A 25,465-nucleotide genomic window follows, 5' to 3' on the forward strand; every position below is an offset into this window, starting at 1 on the left:
ATGATCCTGGAGTCCCGGGATCGAGTCCCGCATCGGGCTCCCTGCTCGGCAGGGAGTCTGCTTCTCCCTCTCCCGCTCCCTCCTCTTGTGCTCTGTCTCTCTCAAATAAATAAATAAAATCTTTAAAAAAAAAAAAAGAAGTCAGTGAAAATGAGGCAAACACTATCACACTCACCTATTACACGAGGGCATTATGGGGGTCAACTCATCTCAGATTATTACTGCTCCATACTAGCAAACGAGGATTCCTAGAGCTGAATCGTGGAGGCAACCGTTACTGCGGAGATGGTGCTCTGTCTTTGGTTCTCAGACACTTGCAGCTTGCAACATGTCCCAAGTCAATCTCAGTCTTCACAAATGGGAAGGAATGCCTCCAAAGCCAAAATAGTACTGTATGAAACTCTATCAAGTATGAGTGTTTTAACCCAAATGGGCGTATCTTGGGGTATGACAACATATGTACGGATGAGCAAAGAAAAGGCTTGAAAAGGTATATTTCCAAACAAGTAATAGTTTTTCTTTACTTATGTTTTCCAACTGGTTTACAATGAAACTTTATTACTTCTTTAATAAAAAACTGTTTTTGAAGAGTGGATCCTCTTGCACATTCCTGATTTAGTATGTTCCTGGGAGTGCCAGGAGTGGGGGTGGGATACAGGAACTGGAACAGCCTCTCTCCCACCCTCCCTGGTTTGGTGCTACTGTCTCTTAGGAAACAAAACAGGTTTTTCATTTTTTTTTTAATTAAAAAAAATTTTTTATTGTTATGTTAATCCCCATGCATTAATCATTAGTTTTAGATGTAGTGTTCCATGATTCATTGTTTGTGCATAACACCCAGTGCTCCATGCAGAACGTGCCCTCTTCAATACCCATCACCAGGCTAACCCATCTTCCCACCCCCCTCCCCTCTAGAACCCTCACTTTGTTTTTCAGAGTCCATTGTCTCTCATGGTTCGTCTTCCCCTCTGATTCCCCCCCTTTATTCTTCCCCTTCTGCTGCCTTCTTTTTTTTTTTTTTCTTAACATATATTGCATTATTTGTTTCAGAGGTAGAGATCTGAGATTCAACAGTCTTGCACAATTCACAGTGCTTACCAGAGCACATACCCTCCCTAATTTTTTAATTAACATATAATGTATTATTTGTTTCAGGGGTACAGGTCTGTGATTCATCAGTCTTACACAATTCACAGCGCTCACCATAGTACATACCCTCCCCACTGTCCATCACCCAGCCACCCCATCCCTCCAACCTCCCTCCACTCCAGCAACCCTCAGTTGGTTTCCTGAGATTAAGAGTCTCTTACGGTTTGTCTCCCTCTCTGGCTTTGTCTTGTTTCATTTTTCCCTCCCTTCCCCTATGGTCCTCTGTCTTGTTTCTCGAATTCTTCATATCAGTAAGTTCATATGATACTTATCTTTCTCTGATTGACTTATTTCACTTAGCATAATACCCTCTAGTTCCATCCACGTCATTGGTAATGGCAAGATTTCATTTTTTGATGGTTGCATAATATTCCATTGTGTGTGTATATATACCACATCTTTTTTATCCATTCATCTGTCGATAGACATCTAGGCTCTTTCCATAGTTTGGCTATTGTGGACACTGCTGCGATAAACATTGGGGTGCATGTGCCCCTTCAGATCCCTACATTTGTATCTTTGGGGTAAATACCCAGTAGTGCAATTGCTGGGTTGTATGGTAGCTCTATTTTCAACTTTTTGAGGAACCTCCTTACTGTTTTCCAGAGTGGCTGCACCAACAAAACAGGTTTTAATAGTGCTCTGTGGTGGCTTTCCTTCAGTGTTTCATAGCACTGAAAAGTTTTAAATTCAATTAACTAACATATAATGTATTCTTAGTTTGAGAGGTAGAGGTCAGTGATTCATCAGTCTTATATAACACCCAGTGCTCATTACATCACATGCCCTCCTTAATGTCTATCACCCCATTCCTCCATCCCCCTCCCCTCGAGCAACCCTCCATTTGTTTCCTATGATTAAGAGTCTCTTCTGGTTTGTCTCCCTCTCTGATTTTGTCTTGTTTTATTTTTCCCTCTCTTCCCCTATGATCCTCTGTTTTGTTTCTTAAATTCCACATGTGAGTGAGATCATATGATAATTGTCTTTCTCTGACTTCTTTCACTTAGCATAATACCCTCTAGTTCCATCCATGTCATTACAAATGGCAAGATTTCAATTTTTTTTATGGCTGAGTAGTATTCCATTGTATATATATACCACATCTACTTTATCCAGTCATCTGTCAATGGACATCTGGGCTCTTTCCATAGTTTGGCTATTGTGGGCATTGCCACTATAAACTTTGGGGTGCAGGTGCCCCTTCGGATCACTACATTTGTATCTTTGGGGTAAATACCCAGTAGTGCAATTGCTGGGTCGTAGGGTAGCTCTATTTTCAACTCTTTGAGGAACCTCCATGCTGTTTTCCAGAGTGGCTGCACCAGCTTGCATTCCCACCAACAGTATAGCACTGAAAAATTCTTGCAGTGAGCATATCAAACCTTGCTTGTCTTCAGTCCTCTGAAAACACCTACTTTGTGACTTACAGCCCATTAGCTAGATGGGACAGAAGCCATGTTGTTTTAATTACATAGAAATAATCAGCTAGTATGTATTGATATTTAAATATGACTCCTTAAGTTGCTTAATAAATGTCTTTAATATCTAAGCAACTTGGCTGTGAAAGATGATGGAAATTGAAGATCTAAAATACCCTGGCCTCTGACTATGCATAACTTTCTGACTTACAAACAAATGGAGTTTTTACAACTGGTCATCATTTCTTCATTTCATAAGGTTCCCTTTTTCTCATGGAAAGAGGCACAGCCCATATTCGCAGTAGAGAGGGACGGGGGAATCAGCGACTTGGGACCCCCGCCCTCTGGAACACCACATACCTGATGGCTGCAGGCAGCCATGCAGCTCCAAGAGTTTGGTGGCGTTTGCTTTTTTTTAACCTCTTCCTTTCCTACGCTCACCTATCTGCATAAAGCATGTATTCTAGTTGCGTAACGGTAACCTTTGATCTGGCAGCTCTAGTCCCTCAGAGCTGTAGAACCTGCTGTTCACGGATGCATGATGCGAACACCAACACACATGAGCTCTGTCACCCCCTCGGGTTCCGTGTTGTGCTCCAGCTCAACGGACAGGGGCTCAGCATATATGGGTATTATTGACAGAGCTGAAGAGAATTTTACAGAAGGAAGTCTGTCTTAGTTAATAACTTAGCTAAGCAACTTCTCACAACACTTAAAAGAGTTTGAGCCTTTGGAAACGAAGTAGGAAGGTGTAGGAATTTGTGGTTTGTGTGGTGTCGTTGGTATTAGCTGCTCTGCCTGTTTTTGCTTCTAACATGTTTAGGTAAAGACAGATTATAACTTTTGTGTATCAGAAAATATAAATGCGTGTATTGTTTACCAGAAGGCAATGCTGTTGTCATCACAATCCATTTTTCATCACTTTTTGAAAAATGTATTTCTTTGAGGGGGCGCCTGGGTGGCTCAGTCGGTTAAGTGTCTGCCTTTGGCTCAGGTCATGATCCCAGGGTCCTGGGATCGAGCCCCGCACCTGGGATTGAGCCCCGCATCAGGCTCCTGGCTCAGCAGGGAGCCTGCTTCTCCCTCTCCCTCTGCCTGACACTCCCCGTGCTTGCTCTCTCTCTGTAATAAATACAAATTTTAAAAAATATTTTATTTATTTATTTGACAGAGAGAGAGAGAGAGTGTGTGTGTGTGTGTGTGCATGTGAGCTCTGGGGGTGGGGTGGGGAGAGGAGCAGTGGGAGAGAGAGAGCATCTCCAGCAGACTGCCTGCTGAGTGGGGAGCCCAATACCAGGCTCGATCCCAGGACCCTGAGATCATGACCTGAGCCAAAATCAAGAGTCAGATGCTTGGGGGCGCCTAGGTGGCTCAGTTAGTTAAGCGTCTGCCTTTGGCTCGGGTCATGATCCCAGGGTCCTGGGATTGAGCCCTGCATTGGGCTCCATGCTCAGCAGGGAGCCTGCTTCTCCCTCTCCCACTCCCCTTGCTTGTTTTCCCTCTCTTGCTGTGTGTCCCTCTGTCTTTTAAATAAAATCTTAAAAAAAAAAAAGAGTCGATGCCTAACCAACTGAGCCACCCAGGCACCCCCATTTTTCATCACTTTTAATACTTATTCCTCACCATTTGCTTTCTTTGGCCAAGCATACTTATTCTTTGTAGATAATGTATCAAGGTAGGAGTGAGGAGCTGAGGTCAGTGGTTCATTCTAATGAAATTTCTTTGTTATTTTCTTTCAGAACACAACTCCCTTCCCGGCTGGTGCTTCGATGGCATGGGAGGAAGCACTCAGAGCAGGAGCATCTCTAGCCAAGCTATGTCAGTCATGAAACTTTGAAGTGAGACCTTGCTGTCATGTTCTGGTATTTTATATTGATGGTAGACATTTAGATCAACTGAGGTTAGGGAAGTTCTGAAATTTTTAAAAGAAGCTTACACATTGCCCCAGACTGAAGAATTACCCTTTTCCTCTCAGTTACCAACATTGTGAATGAATTGTGTTATCTCCTTGATTCCGGAAAATCTCTGGATTTGGAGCCTTGACTCTTCTTGTGGGGGGAGAGGTGGCTGCAGAGGGGTCCACGCCATCAGCCTGTAGGCGCGTCTTTGGCTTTGGGGGCAGCGTGGCTGTGGAATGTTCCACAGCAGGACGCGCCCTCAGTGGTGCAGAATTATAAATCCCCTTCCTTTTTGGCTGGAGGACTGAGAGGGCATCTGATCATACTTTCTCATTTTACAGATGAGGAAATGAGGCCCAGAAGTGTGAAATCCATTTCCTTACTGATTAGGGACAGAACCAAAACCAGAGTGTAAGCTCATCCCACATCACCATTCGTCCTAATCCTTCCTGAGGCTATGGTGCTCGTGTTGAAATTTCAGTCACCAAATGTTTTTGCCAGTGTCCTTTCAGTTGGGAAAATTACCAGGGTTTAAATGTCAGATTTATTTTTATATGACTCACTGTGTGTGCTGAAGTACAGAGCACCATATTTAATTTAGTCTAAGAAGGTGTTTGTAAAGCATGCCATTATTTTATATACCACTGAGAAAGTTAGGTGGGGGACTTGACCGTTAACTTGTGACAGTTAATGGCCAAGCCCATTTGAATTTGATTTGTGAAAGTGTGGGGGAAAAAAAAGTACATCCTAAAATCCATGTAACAAGATATTTTGACTCCATTCCTAAAAGAAATTCTAGAGCTCCAAAGCCAGTCCTCCATCCTGGGTCTTCTTCACAGAGAATCTTTCCCTTGCTAGATTCTGGAATTTTTAAAAGTGTTAATCTTACCCTTTCACAGGTATTTGAGTCTTTCTTTTTTTTACCCACAAACAGTAGGGAGACTACATCCCTTTTGTATAATATCCACACTCCACAAGAAAACAACACATTGTAGTTAATAACAAATTAAAACTAGCACTGGTACTTATTTGGTATGTTGTAAAAGTCTGTTGGCACAAAGAGCACATATTTTCTTCTCCTGCCCGTGTAATAGATTTCTCAGAACTATGCATAAATTGATTGAAACAAGATTATTTCCCCCCATTTAATGTAAGGTGTTATTGAAAGTGGCAGCTTCTTCTCATGACAGGAAACTTGCATCAATGGGATATCCTTTTGACAAACTTAAGTTTGCAAAGGGCCATTGACTTCCCCAAATTGGGCAGGCTCAGGAAATTTTCCTTCGAACTCAGAACGTTCTGTTTTTAAGTATTTTATTTATTGTTGGCAATTCCTCAGGGATTTCACTTTTCTATTGGTCAGTGTCATTGATATAAAAGTTTTATGAATTGAAAATATTTTAATTTTATGGCGTTTTCAGTTTGATATGAAGTAAAATAAAGGTTCCTGGTGATTTGCGATTTATTTTGCATTTTTGTGATCCTTCCAGCAAAGTCACTTCCTTGGGGAGGCACCGTCCCCGCCTCCAGACAAGATTGGATCCCACTGCTGTGTCCTTTTTCTCTCCCAGATTGCCCTTGATAGGACATGATTCGCTCTTGAAATTAATTGTTTAAAGTCTGGCTTCCCTTCTGGACAGTAACCTTCATGACAGCAGGTCCCTCTCCGTCAGTTTTTCTTGCTGTGTCCCCAGCACCTGACACACTGTAGTAAGTATGAAAGAATTAGTGGCTAGGAGAGAGCGCACCTGGAGAAGCAACCAGTCTGAGAGAGAAACCAGGAGCGCAAAGGGAGCAAAGCCAGTCAAATAAGCATACACGTTAAGTTTAGTAAATATGAGCTACCCTGAAGACCATGGGTATCTTAATTTGAATTCCGCCGGAAGCCGACCCTGAGGTAAGAATTTGAGTGCAGGTCTTTTTTTCTGGGGGGGTGATCCCAGAAAGCACCCGTATCGGAGTGGGAAGGTAAAGGAGATGGAAGGTAGGAGGGAAGGGAAGGAAAACAAAAAGGCCTGCATTATTGAGCCAGTCAGCACTGCGGACACTGGAGCTTCAGTCTGGGGACTCCTGGGGAACCGTGTGGGACACACACCTCAAGCCGACTCACCAGTGGAGAGGAGCGGTGATATTCCTTCCCCAGCTCCCTGCACTCACTGGTTGAGGGCCACCCCCAGGAAAGATGACTTCCCTGGCATCTCTGACCTGCCCGAAACGCAGAAGTGCCAAGCAGAGTGGGATCCAGATTGCCGAGAGAGTCCTTGGGAGGGGCAGTTCCTGGCAGTCGGAATTTGGGCTGCCCTGTAAGGGAACGGTAAGTGCAGAAGGAATGTGGATGGTGCCCTGACAGTGGCTGACCCCTGCGGGGCTCAGATCCATCTGTGCCCGCATGAATTTTACTCCACCCTGCCTGCCATCACTTCTTCTAGTTCTGGTTTCCAACACGCACACACACACACACACACGCACACGCATACGCACACCAGGAGGTTTAGTAGGACAAGCTATAGTCCCTTGCTATAGATGGTCCTGAGTCTATAACTGCTATTCATCATCTCCTTCCTCCACCAGCCTGTTATGGAGTGAATCATATTCTGCTCACAGCCCCCTCCAAATTTATATGTTGAGGTCCCAATCCTCCACACCTCAGAATGTGACTGTGTTTGGAGATAGGGCCTTGAAAGAGGTGATTAAGTTGAAATGAGGTCCCTGGGGTGGGGCACTAATCCATTCTGATTGGCATCCTTCTAAGAAGAGAAAGAGACACCAGGGGTGAGTGTGCACAAAGGAATGACCTTTGAAAAACAACCAGAAGATAGCCATCTGCAAGCCCGGAGAGAGGCCTCAGAGGAAACCAACCAGCACCTTAATCTTGGACTGCCAGCTTCCGGAACTGCAAGAAAATGAATTTCTATAGTTTATGCCATCCAGTTTGTGGTATTTTGATATGGCAGCCCTAGCAAATTAATACCACACATTCTAGATTCCCTTCCCCCTTGGCAAATCTACTGCTTGTCTAGGTTGCATGACTGGTGGGGTGACCCCAACCCTCATCCCTAAGGGGTCTCAGCCCCTAGTTATCAGGCTCTTGTCAGACCCTGTTTGCTGAAATTGCCAACTGATAATTTTTCACCAGGCATGGCAACCCCCAGAGGCATCCCAGTGAAACTCCTGTGTTCCGGATATATTCCTCCCTGTCCCACTTTCCTCATGATAATCATGTACTCCTGCTGGGACAGTTACTCCTTTCTTTTCTTGCTCATCTACTGGCATGACTAGGCATCAGCCACAGTTTTAGTAGAATGAACTTTCTTTCTTTCTTTCCTTTCTTTTCTTTCTTTCTCTTTCTTTCTTTTTTCTTTCTTTTTCTTTCTTCCTTCCTTCTTTCCCTCCTTTTCTTTCTCTTTCTTTCTTTCAAGATTTATTTATTTATTTAAAGATTTTATTTATTTACTTGAGAGAGAGAATGAGGAAGAGAGAGCATGAGAGGGGGGAGGGTCAGAGGGAGAAGCAGACTCCCTGCTGAGCAGGGAGCCGGATGTGGGACTCGATCCCGGGACTCCAGTATCGTGACCTGAGCTGAAGGCAGTCGCTTAACCAACTGAGCCACCCAGGTGCCCCAAGATTATTTATTTACTTGAGAGAGAGAATGAGGAAGAGAGAGCATGAGTGGGGGGAGGGTCAGAGGGAGAGGGAAAAGCAGACTCCCCACTGAGCAAGGAGCCTGACATGGGCTCAACCCCAGGACCCCGGGATCATGACCTGAGCTGAAGGCAGATGCTTAACTGACTGAGCCACCCAGGCGCCCCAGTGGAACCCTTTCTATGCCCCACGGTTGATGCATCTCCTGGCAACCACGTAGAGCGAGATGCTCTAGTGCTGCAGAGCCTAAAGTTGAAGAGATGGGAAGCACCAGTTTCCCATGTGGGTCAGTGTAATCTCTGGTGGCAGAGGCCACTCTCATCCCTTTGCTCCCAGACCTGTGTTTTCTATCTATTGGAGTCAACATCCAGTACCATATTATGGCTATATAAGCACCATATAAGACCTCATCATTAAGACCAGCACCCCAATCCCTGCAATGTATTCTCAAGCTGCCACACCTTTACAAGGCCATTCCAACATTCTATCAGGACAGCAGCTTCTAGGTGACGTGGCATGTAGCAGACAAAGTGGAGCCCATGGGCATTTCCCTGTTGTTGCACCAACTTCACTATAAAGTGAAGCTCTTGGTGTAAGGTATGCATTCTCAGTGGGGGCAGTATTACTCACAAGGGGTGAAAATTGGTTCTTGATGGGAAAAACTAATTTTAGTCTTCGTATGTTTAAAGCACAGATACACATATGGTGCATATACAGGGATACAGTATATCTGTGCTATTAAAATTTCATGGGAGTGGCAATTAGCAAAAAGTGTCTAATGAAGGGTAATGAAAAGCAATTTGGCAAACACTGGTCTAAGGTGATGTTATGTGGAATTTCATAATGATACATGAGATACTCTTTGAGCCTTTGGATAGCACTGTTGGCCAAGACACTGCCAGTAGGAAAGGAGAATCTATGCTTGGAATCAGTCCCAGTAGAGGTGAATCTCTGCTCCTTCTAGAGTGGAAGGAGTTCAATGGAATCACATTGCCACCAAGTGGCTGGTTGGTCTCCTTGAGGGGATGATAACATAATTAGGGCTCACCTTCAGCTTCAGGGGCTAAATGGTCAGACATTTAGCAGTAGCCACTAAGGTGGGCCTGGTGTAAAAGTCTTCATCCCTGCTACCACAGCTACTCTGCTCATGAGTCCACTGAGGGAGCACTGGCATGGCCAAGGACAGAGGCTGGCTGGACGTCCCTGGATGAGTCATCCTACCTACCTGGTTGCTCTGCACCTCCTTTGATGAGTAGTTTCTGTGGGTGCTGGTGTAAGACACACAGATTTCACATTTTGTTGCCCATTCTTTTGTTTTCAGTCTTCTGATCCCATTCCCTGATCCATCAGTCAAGTCGTGCACCATTGCCCAGCAGTCTGTGTCTGTGCTTACCTGGGGCTCCTCTCCTTTCGCACCACGTGATGACCAGCTGGGTTACTTGATGCGCTGCCACGGGGAGCACTTCTCTTCATCCTGGGTGGGGCTGTCGTGTGGCAGCAGTCCACATAGAGATGAACAACAATTAACATACAGAGATGATTTATTCTTGAACCAGGCATGAGTGTTTTTGCTCTTCTCCACGCACCGGGTTGAAGGACACCTCCTCTGAGGCTGCAGGTATGAGCTGGAAGGAGAAGCATGGACGCGACAGAGGAAGCTGGTGGAGATGTCTGCGTTTGTGTGATGTCCTGGCCTTCTGCATTTGCCCTCACCTGTTCCAGAATGTACCATGTGTTCCAGAATGCCCCCTGGACCTGACTCAGGGGGGTCTAAATGAGGACAAGCTAGTTTAGAGTAACATTATTTCATGTTCCTGTTTCCTTTGTAACTTCTATAAAATGCATTTCTGTCCATGTTACCATAGAGGCTTTCTGGCTTTCTTGTTAGTCCTAGTGGCCTGAGCTTGTAATTCTCTTTGGTACACTGACAGCCTTCGACAACAACCCACTCTATGGTCCTTATAGCTACATTTCACCCCACATCTCTCAAATGTCAGGAATGTTGTATAAGACTGTCCCCCTGAATCCTGCCCTGAGTCCCCATAGATGAGGCCTCCAATAATTGTGATGCTTCAGGTCGGTGGTCATCACCCCTCACTCCACTTCCGTAAGCAGTGAGATCTTGTGACCATCTGGCTGGGAAGGGGTCTGATTCCAGAATGCCATCCTGACATCTGAGTACCGTTTCTGATACAGTCTTGTCTGGGTTCCTCAAGGAGGCCTGGAGACCAGGAGTTCAAGAGTTTGAGAGTTCGAGATCAAGTAGTTCATTTCGGAAGTGGACCTAGCAGTGAAATGGGAACTGAAAAAGGGAAGAGAAGGAAGTGAGTAAAGACTGTGTTATCAAGGAAGTTGCCACTGTGGGTAATTGGAGCTGAATCCCACGGGGGACTCTGGGAAACAGCACAGAACACAGATCACAGTGTTAGTCCAGGCCAGGTGTGAGGGAGCAGGGTGTGTGTATTAGTTTGCTAAAGCTGCTATAAGAAAGCACCACACACTGATTGGCTTAAACAACAGAAATGTGTTTTCTCAGTTGGGGAGTTTAGAAGTCCAAAGTCACAGTGTCAGCAGAGTTGGTTTCTTCTAAGGGCTGTGTAGGAAGGAGCTGTTCTAGGCTTCTGTCCTCGCCTAGTGGATGGTTGTCTTACCTCTCTGCATATTTCTGGTCCAAATTCCACCTTTGTATAAGGATACAGGTCATATTGGATTAGGGCGCACCCTTATGACCTCATTTTAACTTGATTATCTCTCTAAAGATCCTATCTCCAAATAAGGTCACATTCTCAAGTACTGCGAGTTAGGACTTCAATATATGCATTTTGAGGGATACAGTTCAACCCATAATGGTATTTATATGTCAGTCCCCATCTGTCAGTGGTTGAGGGCTGCTTTCAGTTTAGGGGGATGCAGTTTTTCCCTGGCACCTGCATACACGTGGCCAAAGGGAGCTCTGAGGCAAAGATGTGACAATTGGAGTTTGGATCTGCATATTCAGAAATCATAAATGCCAAGGAGATATGAGTGGGACACCAGCAGGTATCTGATGCTTTGGGGGGTACAAATAACTCACCATTTCTATGACTCATTTAACTTTTTTTTTTTTTAAGTGGGGAAGATTACGAGAGGGGAAATAATAGAAAAAAGATAAGTTTTATATGTTTTGCTTACTGTGGATGCAAAAGTCTGTTAATAGAAGAGCTCCCGTCTATGTAAGAGTCTTCAAAAAAATGTAGGCAGGAGGATATTTTTGGTACTTGCACTTCCAGCTAATTGTCTCAAGAAACTGAAAAAAATTTAGAAATAATGTGATTTCCTCATAATTTAAAAAAAAATATGTTTAGTAATCACAGATGATGAAATAATTAATGCCTCATACAGACTGAGGAAGTAATTAACTGTAGAATGAAGGACTTCTCGGAAATCATGTCAGAGGAGGTGTCATCAGGGGGGAAATTACCACCAGATGGCAACAGAGCCTCTGGAATCTAATTTCATAGGGGAGTTTAAGAAAGGTTTACCCAGCGCTCCTTCCTGAGTGCAGCAGCTTTCATTGAACCCGTTATGGCAAATACTGTTCCAGATGCTGGCTGCCTTAGGAATCAGGCTCATATGAAATTTTGGAATACTGTAATATAGTATGTGAATTATACTCCTTTTATGAATGCCTGGTAATTGTTTTAAATTGGGATTTTTCTCATGAGATTGAAAATATTTCATTAAAAAATTTTTTTTTTAAGATTTTATTTATTTGGCAGAGAGAGAGAGGGAGAGAGAACAAGCAGTAGGAGGGGCAGGCAGAGGGAGAGGGAGAAGCAGAGAGCCTGCTGAGCAGGGAGCCTGATGTGGGGCTCTGTCCCAGGACCCTGGGATCATGACCTGAGCTGAGGGCAGATGTTTAACTGATTGAGCCACCCAGATGCCCCCAAAATTATTTTAAATTCTGAAAGGTGCAATGAAAATGAATATAACCCATTGGAAGGAAATTCGGTAAATACTTATTAAAATTAAAATTGAGAATGTCTCTTTGATCAGCAATTTTACAGCTAGGCATCTATCTTATAGAAGTACACATGCACAAAAAATGTACAAGTATGGTCATTTGTAAGCATTTTTTTTTTTTAAGATTTTTTTTTTAAGTAATCTCTATACCCAACGTGGGGCTCAAACTTGCAACCCCAAGATCAAGAATTGCATCCTCTACCGACTGAGCCAGCCCCTAAGCATTGCTTTTAATAGTGAAAAATCAGAAACAATTTAATGGCCATCAGAAGTGTGTTTAAATAAAGTTAGGGAATATTTAATTAATTAAGGGAAAAATGAAATAGAGCCATTTTCCTTACAAGGAAATATCTCCAGAATTTATTAATTAAAAGGTTACAGACAATATATACATGGACATTGAGTATTTAAGAATGTGATATTTGTACATGGGTAGAATGTCTGAAAGGATGCATACTGAACTGTTAATAATGGTTAACTCTAGGGAGAGGAGGGTTAACTTTCTATTACATGTTTTTCTATGTTGTACTTTATGTTGCTTGCAGATACATTTAAAAATATTAAAATTTAAAACTATTATAGAATTTTTTGAAGGAAAGAAAAAATATATAAAACCAATACCCAACAGTCAATGCTGTGACTATTCTGAATAACCCAGTATCTTTTTTTTTTTTTTAAGATTTTATTATTTCTCTGACAGAGAGACACAGCGAGAGAGGGAACACTAGCAGGGGGAGTGGGAGAGGGAGAAGCAAGCTTCCCGCAGAGCAGGGAGCCCGATGCGGGGCTCGATCCCAGGACCCTGGGATCATGACCTGAGCTGAAGGCAGATGCTTAACGACTGAGCCACCCAGGCGCCCCTAACCCAGTATCTTTTAAATGAAATATTTCTGATATTCATCTCAGCTCCAATGTGTAAGTTTAGAGTATCACAAATACGGAGAGAGTAAGCCTAGCTACCTATCTTAAAAGTCTATTTAGGGGCGCCTGCGTGGCTCAGTCAGTTAAGCGTCTGCCTTCAGCTCAGGTCACGATCCCAGAGTCCTGGGATCGAGCCCCACATGGGGGGCGGGTCCCTGCTCAGCAGGGAGTCTGCTTCTCCCTCTCCTCGGCCTGCCGCTCCCCCAGCCTGTGCTCTCTCTCTCTCTGTCAAATAAATAAATAGAATCTTTAAAAAAAAGTCTATTTATTTATACTGTACAATTGCATTGGTTCAAATCCCAGCTCCCCCATTTACTAGCTCAGGCTAGCTCGCTAGAGTGACCGTAGGCAAATAATTTAACTTCTCTAAGCCTTAGTCCCTGTCTATAAGATGAGAACAATAAAACAACTGACTTTGCAGGATTGTTATGAGAATCAAATGAGTTATGTGAAAAGTACTCAGAACAGTTCCTGACTGATAGTAAGAGCTTAGGAAATGGTGATTACTGCCCAAGAATCTTAGTAGCAAACCCTTCACTGTTAAATTAGGTAAGTGATTAACCATGCTTGCCGTCAATGTACATTTTTTAGGGTGTCTGCAGGTAGCGTTTATGTACATTTATCGTTATTTTGTTTTTTGAAATTGACCTTTTAAATTATTTCAAAATTAATGTTCAATTTATTAGTCATATACATTGTAAAATTTAGTTTTTCTTTTTCTTTTTTTAATTTAGTTTTTCTTAAGTCTTTATCTTTATAAATCTCAACATTCTATTATTTCATCTCAACATTCTATTTATAAATCTAATGAATTTTAATAATCACTTTCAAGAGGGAACTTTAACATTTGGTCATTCAAATTCAGTAGACCAAATTTTGTTAAACAATCGGTCCCATTGTGATTTAAATTCCCTCAAGCATTTAAAACTACAGTATTAAGTTTAATAGAGATTAATTTCTTCTATTGCCTGAACTGACTAGCAAAACTAACTACTTACAGTACTAAGGTCTAATAAATTCAGTTCATATATATATATATATTTTTTTTTTTGCAAAATTTTCTTACAAAATTCAGTTTATAAATGTAAAGTATGCCGCTTTTCCCTTTAGGCTGTGATATTTATTCATTTGACAGAGAGAGACACAGCGAGAGAGGTAACACATGCAGGGGGAATGGGAGAGGGAGAAGCAGGCTTTCCGCTGAGCAGGGAGCCGGATGCAGGGCTCGATCCCACGACTCTGGGATCATGACCTGAGGATGCTTAACGACTGAGCCACCCAGGTGGCCTGGCTGTGATATATTTATCGCAATTTACCTATGCATTGTGTCTGCTTCCCAACTAAATTGTGAACCATAGAAAGTGAAGGTAGGGTCAGTTCTGTTTTGCTAAGTAGTGACTAACACATAGAGAACTTCGAAGGCCAAAAAGGAATTGAATTGGTCTAAACCAGAAAGGGTATTCCAGACCTGAAGAAACACCAGCAAAATTAATGGGTAGTAAAGGTGGTAAAAAGATTTTGTTCATATTTGCTAAGTCTCGCCCATTACACATAAATAAATAAACACACAAACACACACACAGGTATACAAAGTGCATGTGCGTTCTGAGTGGCTTGATAACATTTTTGTTGTTGAGGATTTCAAAATATGTGAAACTGTATATGATCAAATAGCTCATAAACAAGTCACTATGCAGTGTGTATCTCTTAAGTGCTTCCCATTTCTCATGTCATATTCCTGGATTTTTCATTCTAGGATATGCCACCAGTGGGTGGATAGTCTTATTTTCCTCCCATAGAAGCCATCTCAACTATCTTACCCCACCACCAGACAAAACAACTCACATTCATTTGTTCCATTCATCAAATATTTATTGAGCATCTACTCTAGGCTGGCCCGTGTTGTGGAGGCCCTGGGGATACAACAGGGAACAAAACAAAGAACCCTTGCCCTTTAAGAGCTTACATTCTGGAGGAGCTGACAGACACAAACATAAAAGCAAATTATATAGTATTTTAAGAGGCACTAAGTGCTTTGGAAAAAAGAAATTGAACAGCTGGGGAAGGGAGAAGGGGCCAGGTTTTTAACATCTGGAATTTTAAAAATGAAGCAAGGTACGGAAAATCTATAAGAAAACTTTTATGTGTCTTATTTCTTCTCTGCCCTTCTCGGGTCAGGTGTCTTATTTCCTGCCTAGCAATGTGTATAGTAATGATAACTTCCATTTACTGACATGCCTGTCGCTCCACAAGTACCTTTCACCATTAGCACATTTCATCTTCATCAAATATCATCGTTCCCCTTTACAAAAGAGGGAACCGAGGTGGAAATCTCAAGGGCACATCACGGGCGCAAAGCAGAGATTGAGGCTGACTGGGGGATCTACTTAACTACAGGTCAAAAGAAGATTGATAAATAAACATACCTCCCCGGACTCCTTTAAGCCGGCGGGGGTGAGGTATGCCAGCGCACCCGGGCTCCACACCGAGTGCAGGCCGGAGAGACAGACGCACTCTCAACACGGACAGTCAGCCCCAGGGCTCCACACAACCGACCGAACCCGCGCGTACGGGGTACACCTGGAGGTGCAAAGCACCGCGCCAGGGGTGGGGCCTGAGGGAAGGGGGCGGAGCCACCATCCTTCGGGGAAAACGTGCTTCCTGGAGTGGTTTGTCCTACGTCGCGGCCCGTAGCGTCCCTGTGCTGCCGCCCCTTCTCCGGGAGTGGTGGAGGCCCGGTCACGTGATAAGTCCGGAGGCCGGAACTGGACAGGCTGTGGGAAGCGCAGGGTTTTGACAAAAACAAACGGCGACGGCGCTACCGCAGGGTCTATGGCCGAGGCGGTGAGGCCCCCGCGCCGGGCCAAGGCCAAGGCCAGCCGGACTAAAACCAAGGTGAGGATCTCCCCGCCACCCTGCCGAGACCGTGGCGGATGCGCCCTGTCTCCTTTTTCCTCTCTTGGGCCTCCCTCTCCCCCAGGGCTACCCATTTCCTGAGCCCTCCGCGGTCTCTGCCCGCACCTCCCAGTATTTGATCCCACCACCCACTGACGCCAGTCCCGTTCATCTATTCCATCTCCACGTTCCCCTAGCAGATTTGGTCAGGAGCCCTATTTTCCTTTTCCTCCTCTGATCTCAGTGGGCTCTTTCTTTTCTGCTTTCTTCTTGACTTTTCCCCATCTGGGTCTGGGTTCCTGCCGTGGAGCACCTTTTCAGTCCCCAGCTTCATCGTTGTCTCTTTTGTCCTTTACACCTGGGAACATTTTCAGGCCTCTCATGCACAAAGAGGGAAGGAACCTGTCCTCCACGCGTAGCATGGACCCTCTGGCAGAGCTTTATGGATAGCGACAGATAGATTGTAGCGATGTACCTTTTCACTTTTGAAATTCAAGGTGATAGTGGTGCTGCTGCTGTTTATTTCTCATTATCCTGGTCGTTTATGATGGGGGACGAATGTCCAGAAATTAAACCAGGGCAGGACTCACACAGTAGAGATGGATTTGAATTTTCTGGGTTACTTTTGTTGGTTTGTTTTGTTTCAGGCGCAGCTTGGGTTTTAATTTTTCTCCTATATATTTCATGAAATGACATTTATTTTACAGTGAACAGGTTAAATGCTGCCCCTGGATGACTGGACCTAGATTATTCTGGCTTACCTGGAACTGAATTTATATTAAGGAAATAATGAGGGTAGTATTACAATTACTGGAAATTTCCTTTCCGACAAGTGGGTGATATTGCAGAGCAAGTGTACCTTAAAAATGGTACCCAAATCTGATTTTCTCATGGGAACAAAGTTTTGGCAGGAGACAGGTGTTCAAAGATACTGTATTTAATAAGCCATAAATGATTGATGCTGTTTCATTGTGCATTTTAAAAAGGCTGTAATGGAGTTATGCACACCGGCGTACCCAGGCCTGTGAGGAGTTACTCTTTGGGGTGAAAGCCATTTTGCTATCTAATTTAAGAAGCATATTTAAGAGAAATAATTTTTCATTGTATTGGGCTGGTAAAAGAACTAGCTAGATGGAGGAGGAATTAAAAAAAGCCCTTGGTGAACCATGCATAAGGTCCCTGAACCTAGAATATGGTAGTGCATAACATGTAAACATCAGTCATGTAGAGGGCAGAATGTTAAATCTTACTCTGTAGGGCTTTTTTTTTTTTTTTCCCCAAACGAATGATGAAACTAAAGCCTAGAGAAGTTAAATGGTAGGCCCAAAGTCGTGCAGTTTGACAACTCAAGGTAAAGCCAAAAATCTCAATCCAGTAGCTTAATAAATAATTCATATATCTATATGTCTGTCTATAAATACTTTTTTAAAAGATTTTATTTATTTATTTGACAGAGAGTGAGAGATAGCGAGAGCAGGAACACAAGCAGGGGGAGTGGGAGAAGGAGAAGCAGGCTTCCTGCTGAGCAGGGAGCCCGATGTGGGGCTCAATCCCAGCACCCTGGGATCATGACCTGAGCTGAAGGCAGACGCTTAACGACTGAGCCACCCAGGCGCCCCTCTGTCTATAAATACTTAAAAACAGTTAAGAGGATTCTGTGTCAGGTTATTTTGTTTGCAACAGGATTTCTGAAATAAAAACCTTAAGCTTTTAATCTGTCAAGAAAAACCAGTTGCTCATTTTATTGACACATTTCAGGCAATTTTCTTTCACAGACATATGTTAATTAATTAATTAATTTTTAAGAAGATTTTATTTATTTATTTGACAGAGAGAGACACAGCGAGAGAGGGAACACAAGCAGGGGGAGTGGGAGAGGGAGAAGCAGGCTTCCCGCTGAGCAGGGAGCCTGATGCGGGGCTCGATTCCAGGACCCTGGGATCATGACCTGAGCTGAAGGCAGACGCTTAACGACTGAGCCACCCAGGCGCCCCTATGTTAATTTATTTGAAGAGGCCTTCATTCCAGAGGTATTTGGTCAAACCAGAAATCCTGGACACATACTTTTTCCTCACTCTCCAAATCTAATCAGTCACTAAGTCTTGCCAGTTGTGGTTCCTAAATATTCTCTTAACTCTGCTCGTTTTTCTCCATCCTACCACCACCATCCTCCAAGGAAGAGTTTTTGAATTTCTGCTAAACTGGCCTTTCCAAATTCATTCTTGCTGCCCATTCTGTAAACTAAAGCCGATTGATTTATTTTTATTTTATTTTTTTTAAAGGTTTTATTTATTTGACAGAGAGAGACACAGTGAGAGGGAACACAAGCAGGGGGAGTGGGAGAGGGAGAAGCAGGCTTCCCGCTGAGCAGGGAGCCTGATGCGGGGCTCGATCCCAGGACCCTGGGATCATGACCTGAACCGAAGGCAGACGCTTAACAACTGAGCCACCCAGGCACCCCTAAATAAATAAAATCTTTAAAACAAAACAAAACAAAAAACAAAACTGATAACTCTCCTCCTTAAAACCTTTCAGAGGTTCCCCATTACTCTGAGGCTAGAGTCCAGAGTCCTTAGCATGGACTCAGGGCCCTAAATGACCTGGCTTCTATCTTTCTCTTCAACCTTAGGTTTACCACTACCATCTCTTTTGGTTCTCAGTTTTTTATATATATATATATATATATTTTTTTTCTGCTTCAGGGCCTTTGCACATGCTATTTCTTCTGCCCTGATACCTCTTCCTGCCCCTCTTCACCTACTACTCAGTCATGAGGTCCCTACTAAAACAGTACTTCCTTAGAAGAACTTTCCCTCATGACCCTTGTATTACTCCCTCCTGCAGTAACACCCTGCACCCCTTTTGTCACTTGTCTCACTTGTAGTTATTTTGTCAAAAACTCTTCTCTCAGGCTGTGTCCTCAATGAGGCAAGGACTTGTTTGTTTCCAGTACCCTTCACAGCCCTTTATGCACTTGGTCATGTCAGTTGAGTAAGGAATAGATGCTGGTATTGAAGAATACTCCCAAGCTTTGTCACTTAGAAGAATTGAGTAAATTTTCTCTGAGTAGAATGAAAAAAACAAATGGAAAAAGTCCACAACACCAGCAAGGCCCTCATACTTGTCATTGTAAAAATTGTTCTTTTAGAGTCAGTAGATTCATTTTTAGTGCTGGCTGTAGTTTAGCCATAATTATAAAGTTCTACATTAATGAAATCTTTATTATCTGTGGTATAATTTGGCAGCTATTTATGGAGCAGTTCCAGGACTCAGTTCAGGAAGTGAGGAGTGTCATGTGTTGTTCCCTTTAGATAGTTTGAGTGGCTTGTGGATTTTTTTTACCTAGCAGCTGACCTGCATTCCTCAATGTTAATCATTTGGTAGATGACCTCACATTGTTAGGTTGTAGTTAATCTCATTCCTAAGAGATTGTCCCAGTAATGTTTTCATTCTTTTAGTACCATCTTCTACTAGACTATCCCCCACCTCAGAGGACCCTGGCTTTGGTGATCTTGGTAGATTATGAGTTAAGAACAGTAGATTTTTAGATTTGGACTTATTCTACAGATGCAGTGTATATATATATATATATTTTTTTTTTTTTAAGATTTTATTTATTTATTTGAGAGAGAGAGAATGAGAGAGAGCACATGAGAGGGGGGAGGGTCAGAGGGAGAAGCAGACTCCCTGCCGAGCAGGAAGCCCGATGCAGGACTCGATCCAGGGACTCCAGGATCATGACCTGAGCCGAAGGCAGTCACTTAACCAACTGAGCCACCCAGGCGCCCGATGCAGTGTATATTTTATAGTCATGGGATGTACACAAACATTAGTTAAATTCTGAATGCTAGCAACTCCTTAATAGTAACAGCATATGGTAATTGCTAAGGATAGACTGAGATGTGGCCCAGAAAGCTGATCGTGAAATGGAAAGACCTTTTTTAAAGATTTTATTTATTTGAGAGACATAGAGAGAACAAGCAGTGGGGAAGGGCAGAGGGAGAGAGAGAAGCAGACTCATAAGGATGGGTTGCAGTTTCCCAAGGTGACATATAAGTAAAGACACGAAAGAGATGAGGGAGTTAGCCATGTAGATATTGGGGGAGAAATATTCCAGGCTGATGCCCTAAGGGAGTGGCCTGCCTGGCCTGCCCCAAGAACTGCAAGGAGGCAGTCTGGGAAGGGGGGGGAGTAAGGGAGGGGAGAGTAGTGGGATGAAGTCGGAAACCTAACACAGGGCCAGGTCATGCTGGGCTGTGTGGGCCATTGTAGCAACTTCTACTTTGAGTGAAATATGTAAGCACTTCAGGGTTTTGGGCAGAGGAGGGGTGTGATCTGAGTTAGGCTTTAAAGGATCACTGTGCTTGCTGTGTGGAGAATAGACTCTAAAGGAGCAAGAGTAGAGGCAGAGACCTTTTAAGAGACTGTTGCAGTAATCCAGGCAAGAGGTGACAGTGGTTCGGACCAGACTTGTATGGGAGAGGTGGTGAGAAGTGTTTGAAGTCTGGGAGTTTCTGCAGGTAGAGCCAAGAGGATTTGCTGATGGCTTGGATCTGGCACGTGAGAGAAAACAGGCACAGATGACTCTGAGACAGAGGAGGTGGGGGGTGGAACAGTTTTGGGCGCTGATCAGGAGTTCAGGTTTGAATATGCTAATTTTGCACTTGATCTTAGCCAAAAGGCCGAGAAGCGATGAATATGCTAATTTTGAAACCGGTGTCTACTGGACTTCCAAATGGAGATGTAAAGTAGGGTTGGGTATGTGAATCTAGAGCTTGGGAGAGCTCCAGGTTGGGATTAAGATCTGGGAGTCTTTGGGGTGCCTGGGTGGATCAGTCGATTGAACACCTAACTCTTCATTTTGGCTCAGGTCATGATCTCAGGGTCGTGGGATCAAGCCGCGCACTGGGCTCCGTGCTCAGTGGGGAATCTGCTTGAGATCCTCTCTCTCTCACCTTCCTCTGGTCCCCCTCCCCAATAAATAAATAAATCTTAAAAAAAAAAAGATCTGGGAGTCTTTGGCATATAGTCATTAGCATATAGATAGTTAAAGCCAGAGACTGAATTAGGTTACTTTGGGAATGAGCGTAGTATAGAAAGGTGATAAGAAAAGAACCCAGGGGCACCCCAGCTTTAAGAGTTTGGGGAGAAGAGGAGAAGAAGAGGACAAAGGAGTGTGAGCAGTGACCAGTGAGGTAGTATGTGTCCCCAGTGCCCGAGAGTGTAGGGTCCCAGAAGCTGAGTGAAGGAAGTGTATGAAGGAAGAGCAAGAGGTCAAGCCTGCAAAATGCTAATACAACAGGAAAGAGGTGGCAGCCAGGAGATGTTGTATTCAGAGCAAAATGTAGAGGCCCCATCCTTCCCCCAAGCCTTTTGACTTGTACACCATCCCTGGACACCCCAAGGAGAGCTGGTACAGTTGCCCCAAGAACTTTTGATTTATACAGACCCACGTGTCCAAGCCCTTTTTATCTGTTCTGTGCCAGACATTGTGCTAAGTGCTGGGGATACAGACATTATTGGTAAACAGACCCTGTCTTTAGAATACTCTCATGGAAATATTCTACAAAATGTATAACTTGAATCTTCATTGTTCATAAAGAAGCAGCTCGTTATTTTTGCAGAAGGAAAGGAGTTGTAATTTTTTTTACTTACTCCAGCTCAGAGAGAAAGAACTGTGAGTGAGGAAACTTCCAATTTGTTTCCCGGAACCTACACTCTTTTTTTTTTTTTTTTTTAATTTATTTGAGAGAGAGAGAGAGTATGAGGGGGAGAGGGGCAGAGGGAGAAGCAGACTCCCCACTGAGCAAGGAGCCCGATGCGGGATTCAATCCCGGGGCTCCGGGATCATGACCTGAGCCGAAGGCAGTCGCTTAACCAACTGAGCCACCCAGGTGCCCCAGAACCTACACTCTGTATTTTTCTTCTGATTACAAAAGTGCTCATTGCTTCAAGAAGTATGTGCATCTGAGCGGACACACACACACACACACACACACAGAAACACACACACACACAGAAATGTACAGCAGAAATCAAATGCCCTGAATTCTATCTTCTGGAGATAATTGTTGGTAGTGGTTTATGTGAGTTCTTTAGTTTTTTTCCCACATGTACACAGCACTCCAGAGCATGTTTACTGTGATGTGTAGTTAAGTTTGTTTTTCCTTGTTTATTAACAATTCTTCCATTTCTGTATCAGTGCTTGATTATTTTTCCTTCTGTGGAATTATTTTAATATTTATTCTCTACCTATATGTAACTTAGGTGGAGATTAAAAGTAAAGAAATACAGATTCCTAATCTCCAGGGTGTTTTTAGTTGTAAGAAACGTGTCTTTTGCTTAAAATAAAATTATGTAAGTATGAATTTTTGCACACGCGACTTGATACACATGGAGTTGCGTTTGAATTTTATTTTGTGATGTATAATGATTATTATATATACAGTGTGTTCTCCTATATCTTTATCTCTAGGCAAAATAATTGGAAGCTGACTTTTTTATTTTTAAGTGAAATTTTATATTTTTAGTATAAGAATAGATTCAGATTTTGGCATAAAAGTTGAGTTTCCTCTGAATTCATTGGATATTCCCTCTGCTTTCTGAGAGGTATATAAAAATAAATTTCTGAATGTGCCAGAGCATATGGTAAGTATAAATATTTGTTGGATAATTGAAAAATTTCTTTATATTTATTAATTCTAGTACCTGGGACAGAGCCCACTATACAGTTGGTACTCAATAAATCCTTGTGATTTATAGGTCATCACTCTTGTCTCAGGAAACATTTATTGAACACTGTCAAAAGTCAGAGGCAGATCAGATCCAAAGACATAAGATATAGTGCCTGGCCCTAAGATACTTGTGGTTTATGTGGGGGGGAGACAGAATTTAAAGATAAATTAACCTGTAACCAGGGCCGGATGACAAGTACATATTGTAGGAGTTCAGAGTAAAGCATGTGTGGAGGGGTTGGTGTGGTCACTGAAGGAAGATTTTGTCTTGAGGTGTGATCATAACTGAGTCATCAAAGGCACTGAGTGCCAGGCGTAAGAATCCGTCTTGCATTAAATGGAGAGCTGTGACTGTTTGTGGTGTTCAGAGCAGTGTTTTGCGGAAGCCAATGTTAAAATGGCATTTGGAATGAATTGGTGGTGGGGCAGAGGCTGCAGGCTTGGAGACCATTTAGGACCTGCTCCCCTATTTAGTGCTTTGGAAAATGAAGTAAACCACAGGGAGCTCACCACTGCTCTTGAGACTCTGGCATCAGTGATGATCTCAGCAAATCCCCTCTCTCTCTCTGCATTCATACCATAGAGGTCCTGTGTCTGTCTTGGGATCCTCAAGGGAGCGTCAGGCCTTTGCCATCAGCTCAAATGGTTGTCCATCCTTCCCTCCAGATTACCTTCCTTGGTCTGGATGGTCCATTTGAATCAAAGCACCAGCTTCTCTGTCCTTCCCCCACTTCTTCCTTGGGCCAACTCCAGGTTAATTTCTCTTTGGACCTAACTTCCCTAACCAGTACAGGTAGAGAGTTTTCTTTGGTTCCACTCTAGAAACCCAGAGAAGCACTGAGTTCTACCCCAGGGGAAATAAAACCTAAACAAAATCTTGTGTGTTCTTTCCAGAGAGGCTAAGAAGTTTTTAAAAAATTCATTTGATTCTCTGGCTGCATTATCTGTTCTACGGCTGCTGGGAGTGGGCAGGCAAGTTTGGGATTAGCCGCTGGAGACCTCATTTTGTTTAGTGGAGGGAAAGAATTTGGAATTGCAAGGGCCATCCTGGAGTGGGGAGAGAGGGCTGAGTGAGGTGGGGTTGGAGTGGAGTGAGATGGGACACACGGAGGTTAAAAACTGCCTGAGGGATAGGTTGGATAGGAAGGCTCTGGAGGCCTGTGGGTTGGAGGAGGTGTGGTTGCTTGCTGTGCCCTTGATCCTGTGGCCCGTCATGTGGCTGCTTCCAGCTCCCTTGTCTTCTCTTCCAGTTAGCATTTAACAACCACAGAGGTCTCTTCCAGCTTAAGAAAAGAGAAAAAAGAATCTTCTCTGTTCCACGTTCCAGTCTCTGCTTCCTGATTTCTCATTCGTCAACTCAGTAAATTTTAAAAATCTCTCATAGCTTTTTGAGGTGTAATTCACACACGACACAATTCACCTATTTATACTGTATATTTCAGTGGTTTTTAGTATGATCATAAGGTTGTGCAGCCATCACCACAGTTAGGAGCTGCCAAACTGTCTTCCATAGTGGCCGCATCACGTTACAATCCCACCAGCAGTGTATGAAGTTCTAATTTCTCTACATCCTTACTGTCACTTATTATCTGACTTTATTTTTTAAAGATTTTATTTATTTGACAGAGAGAGACACAGTGAGAAAGGGAACACAAGAAGGGAGTGGGAGAGGGAGAAGCAGGGAGCCTGATGCGGGACTCAATCTCAGGACTCTGGGATCATGACCTGAGCCGAAGGCAGACGCTTAACGACTGAGCCACCCAGGCGCCCCATTATCTGACTTTAAATAGTTTTCCTACTGGATATGACATGGCGTCTCGTGATTTTGATTTGCTTTTCTGTAATGGCTAATGATGTTAGCATCTTTCTATGTGCCATTTGTATATCTTCTTTGGAGAAATGTCTATTCATATCCTTTGCCCATTTTTAAATTGGGTTATTCATCTTTTTATTATTGGGTTACAAGAGTTCTTTTTTTTATTCTGAATATAAGTCCCTTATAAGATAATTGATTTGTAACTATTTCCTCCCATTCCATGGGTTATCTTTTCACTTTCTTCAAGGTGTCATTTTCAGCACAAATATTTTTAATTTTTATGAAGTTCAATTTATTTTTTTCTTTTGTTGTTTGTACTTTTAGTGTCATGTGTAACCCAAGGTCATTAAGATTCACACCTATGTTTTCTTCTAAGAGTTTTAAAGTTTTAGCTCTTACATTAGGTCTGTGATCCTTTTTGAATTAATTTTTGTATATGATGGAAGAAGGTAAGGGTCCAGTTTCAGTCTTTGGATATCCTGTTGTTAAGCACCATTGTTGAAGACTGCTCGTTGTACGTTATATTGTCTTGGCACCCTTGTTGAAAATCAATTGGCCTTAAATATAAGGTTTTATTTCTGGATTCTCAATTCTCTTCCATTGATCTATTTGTCTGTATGCTAGAACCACACTGTCTTTATTACTCTAGTTTTATAGTAGGTTTTGAAGTTACAAAGTATGAGATCTCCTTTGTTCTTTTTTAAGATTGTTTTGTCTACTCTGGGTCCCTTGCATTTTCTTATGACTTTAAGGATCCAACTTGTCATTTTCTGCAAAAAAGGCAGCTGGACTTTTGATTGAGATTATGTTGAATTTGTGCATCAATTTGAGGAGGATTGCCATCTTAACAATATTGTGATCTCATCCATGAACATGGGATGTGTTTCCAATTATTAAGTCTTTAATTTCTTTTAACGATGTTTGGCAATTTTCAGAGTACAGCTTTTACAGTTCTTTTGTTAAAGTTATCTTTCTATATTTTTTCTTTGC

General features: G+C 43.0%; 2 protein-coding genes across 4 annotated transcripts in view; both read left to right on the forward strand.

Moving 5' to 3' along the window:
• PSTPIP2 (proline-serine-threonine phosphatase interacting protein 2) overlaps positions 1–5,930 on the forward strand; it is a 69,026-nt gene extending 63,096 nt beyond the window's left edge. The window contains exon 15 of the mRNA XM_034995867.1: positions 4,307–5,930. The gene's annotated coding sequence lies outside the window, so the exon portion shown is untranslated. The remainder of the gene's footprint in view (positions 1–4,306) is intronic.
• Positions 5,931–15,791: 9,861 nt separating this feature from the next.
• EPG5 (ectopic P-granules autophagy protein 5 homolog) overlaps positions 15,792–25,465 on the forward strand; it is a 103,629-nt gene continuing 93,955 nt past the window's right edge. For all 3 annotated transcript variants that reach the window (XM_034995868.1, XM_034995870.1, XM_034995869.1), the window contains exon 1: positions 15,792–15,925. In XM_034995868.1, the coding sequence (XP_034851759.1) occupies positions 15,863–15,925 (63 nt within the window). In that variant the 5' untranslated portion in view covers positions 15,792–15,862. The remainder of the gene's footprint in view (positions 15,926–25,465) is intronic.

This window comes from Mirounga leonina, unplaced genomic scaffold, assembly GCF_011800145.1.
Source record: "Mirounga leonina isolate KUSES-001 unplaced genomic scaffold, KU_Mleo_1.0 Mir_93, whole genome shotgun sequence".
In the NCBI taxonomy this organism is placed as follows: Eukaryota; Metazoa; Chordata; class Mammalia; order Carnivora; family Phocidae; genus Mirounga; species Mirounga leonina.